The sequence below is a fragment of the Dunckerocampus dactyliophorus genome, chromosome 9 (assembly GCF_027744805.1).
Source record: "Dunckerocampus dactyliophorus isolate RoL2022-P2 chromosome 9, RoL_Ddac_1.1, whole genome shotgun sequence".
Classification (NCBI taxonomy): domain Eukaryota; kingdom Metazoa; phylum Chordata; class Actinopteri; order Syngnathiformes; family Syngnathidae; genus Dunckerocampus; species Dunckerocampus dactyliophorus.
Window position 1 is genome coordinate 18,631,225 of NC_072827.1, and position 4,506 is coordinate 18,635,730.

Genomic DNA, 4,506 nt, shown 5'->3' on the forward strand with positions numbered 1-4,506 from the left:
CACTTAAATATTCCTTAGATACTGCTGCCCTGTAAGCTAAACTGTTCCCTCAGCTTGTCTAGCCACTGGGTTTGTTTGCGAAGCGCTAGTTGAAATGAGCGCGTCTCAGGGGGTCAGTGGCGGTTCTAGCTATGGGCCACTTGGGCAATTGCCCTGGGCGTCATTCTCTAGGGGTCGCCGCGGGGTGGGGGAATTATTTACTAATGTTCAGCACTCATCATATCCTGATCAAGCTAGCGCATATGTGTGACAGACGGGCGCCCTCTACAGGCGTGATACTGGCACCCCCCATGCTGCTCAAACGTGATCAAACATCCACCATGTGATGTGGGCCGCAGCCCTCACGTTAATTACAAGGTAAAAAAGGTAATTAGTAGTTGCTCAAAAATAAAACATATTTAATTGTTAATTTTACATGAATTATATCAGTCATAATTATATCGGAGACCAAGAGTGTAAAACATTCGCTACGAAAATGTGAAAGATAATGGAGGAAATTGTGAATTGATATAAGTTGGTTTAGCCTCGACTGCTAGTCGGGTGACGGTGGGAGATGAGGATAAAAGTGCCGTTAATTTGTGTCAACAAAACATGGAAAAGACAACGTCAAGGCCATCAGGTGCACAATTTAGAAAGAAGAGGATGAGAAATGGGTCAAAGATAAAGGCGTGGCACTCTATTTATGTGTGTTGAGGTGGAGGAAAGGGGGACTGGGAAGGGTTGTACTTGAGGGATTTGTGCACTGCAAAAAAATCATTTTCCATTATATTTTTGTTGTGTTTAATATTTCTTTTGCTCATTTATTCATATATTTTGTAGGTTTTTGCGGCAATGTATAAATTAATATACAGATCTTTTTTTTTTTTTTTTACATATAATAGGTATATTTTTAATAAAAATTGAGTGTGAGGGGTTTGGAAGCGGCACAGCTTCGGTCCGCCCAGGGCGTCATTCAAGCCAGAACTGCCACTGCGTGGGGTCCATGTTGGCCACATTGTCCTGTCAGGACTGGCTGGCACGCGTACCAGAAGTTGTGGACCCCAGAGCAGGGACAAAGAGGAGTGGTGTAAAAAATTTATTTTAATACAACAAAAAGCACTCACAGTGGAGGGAAACAAGTACAAAACAAACGGGAAACTAGACAAAAAGAAAGACAGTATCAAATAAAGGAAAACACCAAAATGCTCAACGATTTCCAGGGGATGACGGTTAGGGTTAGCTATAGCAAAACGTGGAAGGAGTTGCATGACGCTGGTGAGGTTGGGCAGTAATCTGGGAACAAGAGAGTTTGCCACCAAGGCCTAATTGCTGATTAGCTGCAGGTGTGCTGACCAGGCGAGCAGGTGGGAGGAGTACTCTGCAGGACTGCAAAGACACAGCAGAGGGCAGCAGACCAAACGGTGCAAATCATGACAGTTAATGTCTGCCAACAAGTCATTAGGCTGCACGGCCAATTAGCTCCGGTCCACAACCGTTACTGCACTGGAGCATTACAGAAGCATTACGACAGCATGCAGACAGCAGGGGCAAACTGAAAAGCGCGCATTAAGTGCGGGAGGGGCTGCAGTAACATATTGCCGCCCTTATTGCGTGTGATTGTTCATTAGGCACTCCCTGAACATGATGCTCATCAGTTCATAGGAGGACTTACTGCTTTAAAGCATGAAAATGATGCATATCAGCACCGCTGTGACGTCATGACCAATAGGCTATCAGTTCGGACACAACGTTTTGCATGCATTACTTACAATTATAATCAAGAAATACCAATCGATTATTGTTATTGTTTCAGAAAAAGCTAATATGAGTTACCATTCATTATGTCAATATTGACTTCATTGTCGTATGTAATTAAACGCTTACAGTATTTCATTAAAGGCCACTTTGCAGGCAGTACAATTTCTTGTGTGTGTGTGTGTGTGTCATTTAACTTAATCAGATGCTGCCCCCCTCCCTAAAAGCATCTGATTGGTGGCGCACACACATACACACACACACACACACACACAGTGTTGTTGTTGTCTAAGTGAGCCGGCCCTCGGCGTGCGCGGCGTGCGTGTATAAAAGGCTGCAGCAGCACACGCAAGCGCGTCACTGTGCAGCCGTCAAACTAGCCCAAGAGTGGATTTGTGATCGTGCACTTTGTGGAAAAATAACGGTGAGTTTTTCCCACACTTTTCCTGTTATTATCATTGCTTCATTTTGTACTTTTTCAATTTAAATGTGGCTTTAACCACTGAGGAGTTTACGTAGTATGCAGAGTACAAGGTGCATGCGGTATTTGTAGTGTTTCACTTTGGCATGTACCAAAACGGCTATGAATAGTGTAGTGATGTACACAAATAGCGTGTTAAATGCAAAATGCATATATATATATATATATAGATAGATATATAGATATATAGATATAGATATATAGATATATTAGATAGATATAGATACTGTATATATTAAATCTAACATATTGTAATATGAATACATTTTCGTTTTTAAATAACATGTATACATTTTAATGCGATTTACATTATATACAATATATTTTTAATTCTATAAAAAATCTATTAAATGTTGTTTTCTAAAAAACATGGTCATTTGGTTTATTTATCAATTAATGATTAATTTAACGTTTTTCTTGTGTGTATATCTTTGGATGCTATGTGTCCAGACTTTAGGGGAACTGTTTAATATTATCATAATGATAATAATGATAATAATGAAAAGCTCCACATATTATGTCTTTTCATTTTTGTAGAAAAAGTGTTTTGGGATAAAAATGGTCCCTGAGGAGAACAAGAAAGTACAGAAGGTGTTGTCATGACGTCATTCAGATAAAAAAGTGATTATTAACATCACTCAAGTATTGTGCGTGTATTGACAGAGTGTCTTTTGCGTTCAACAGGTGCAGGTGCGCATGCGCGATGGAGTCGGACGCCAGCCGCGTGTCCAGCAGGCCGTCCTCCCCGGAGGCGGACGATCTCTTCACGTCCACACTGCGCACGTCCGTGCACGGCTTCCCGGGGGCCGTGTCGTCCACGCAGAGCGATTCTCCTTCCCACCACCACCACCACCACCACCACGGGGGCGGCGCGCACCTCCTGCGCGGCCTGTCCGAAGAGGACGCGCTGGCCTTGCGCGCGGCCTCCAAGAAGGAGCGCAAGCTTCTATCCGAGAACGAGCTTCAGTCCATTCGCCTGAAGATCAACAGCCGCGAGCGCAAGCGCATGCACGACCTGAACGTGGCCATGGACGGCCTGCGCGAGGTCATGCCCTACGCGCACGGCCCCTCCGTGCGCAAGCTGTCTAAAATTGCCACCTTGCTGCTGGCCAGGAACTACATCCTGATGCTCAGCAGCTCCCTGGAGGAGATGAAGCGCCTTCTCAGTGACGTATACGGTGGGGGGGCGCACGCACACGCCGGTTTCCACGCTGCCGCCTGCGGGACCATGACCCACGCGGGGCCCGTGGCCGCGCACGCCCCCGTGCACCACCATTCGCTGCTCCCGCCACCGCCGCCGCCTCCTCCTCCCGCCGCCACCGCCACGGTCCGGGCCCCCCATGGACTCCTAAAAGCCCCCCCGGCCGCCGCCCCGGCTTTTCAGCACTGGGGAGTCGCGGCCGGGATGCCATGCCCGTGTAGCATGTGCACAGTGCCGCGCCTGGCGGGTGACTCTAAGTGACGACCGCCAACGCCGGGACTTTGACTTCAAACTTGTTGGCCTTTTGTTGGAATTAACTTGCGTGTGGCGGGAATGTGCACCGTTGCTGGCGGGAACGTTAACCTATTCCACATGGAGTGAGGGAAAAACGCTGTAAATAAATGTACATTTTTGTAGACGTTTACATTCAATGTACATGTACACGCACACATTCTTTATGTCTCTCACATGCACGTGCTCTGTCTCTCTTTATTTTTGTAATGAACGAATGAATGAATATTTATTATTGACTTGTTGCCTTTGAAATGTAAAATAAACTTCATTACAAATCGAAATCAATTCTCCTTGTTTATTTAAAAGACCGCCTAAGATGATTGTTCCAACTTTCATGTCTTAGTTGTCCTAAAATGCTTATCCAGACCTGCACTAAAACATAATCATTGTGAATAATGTACCGTTTGTTCCTTATCACGCTATTGTAAATAGAATATCATTCATGGTAGCTGCTTGCAAATGACACATTTCCTGACAGCTTATGAATTCCAACCATCCTTCTTCTATGCCGCTTATCCAAGTTATGAATTATTGATTTAAAAAAAACATTGATGGAACTTCAGTTTTGAAGTTAAAAGCTGTGAATGAAACGAGCAAGTCAACGAAATGGATTCAACACAATCAGTCAATCAATCAGTTAATTATTATGATAGAGTAATAAAGACACTGTTGCTTTAATTTTTAAAAATATCATTACCAATTTGTATATATTAATTAACATATTGTAATTATACAATACCCACTTATTTTATCTTTTTATACTCGTACAGCAAGTTTTATTTGAAGTAATAATTCA

General features: G+C 43.8%; 1 protein-coding gene across 2 annotated transcripts; it reads left to right on the plus strand.

Moving 5' to 3' along the window:
* Positions 1-2,088: 2,088 nt before the first annotated feature.
* On the plus strand, positions 2,089-3,956 carry olig2 (oligodendrocyte lineage transcription factor 2). 2 transcript variants are annotated; one of them, XM_054787293.1, is made up of 2 exons: positions 2,089-2,158; positions 2,900-3,956. In XM_054787293.1, the coding sequence occupies exon 2, from the start codon at positions 2,919-2,921 to the stop codon at positions 3,675-3,677; it is 759 nt and encodes a 252-aa protein (XP_054643268.1). In that variant the 5' UTR covers positions 2,089-2,158; positions 2,900-2,918; the 3' UTR covers positions 3,678-3,956. The 2 variants fall into 2 exon arrangements, with proteins under 2 accessions (XP_054643268.1, XP_054643269.1); XM_054787294.1 differs by lacking the exon at positions 2,089-2,158 and adding an exon at positions 2,752-2,806.
* Positions 3,957-4,506: the final 550 nt, after the last annotated feature.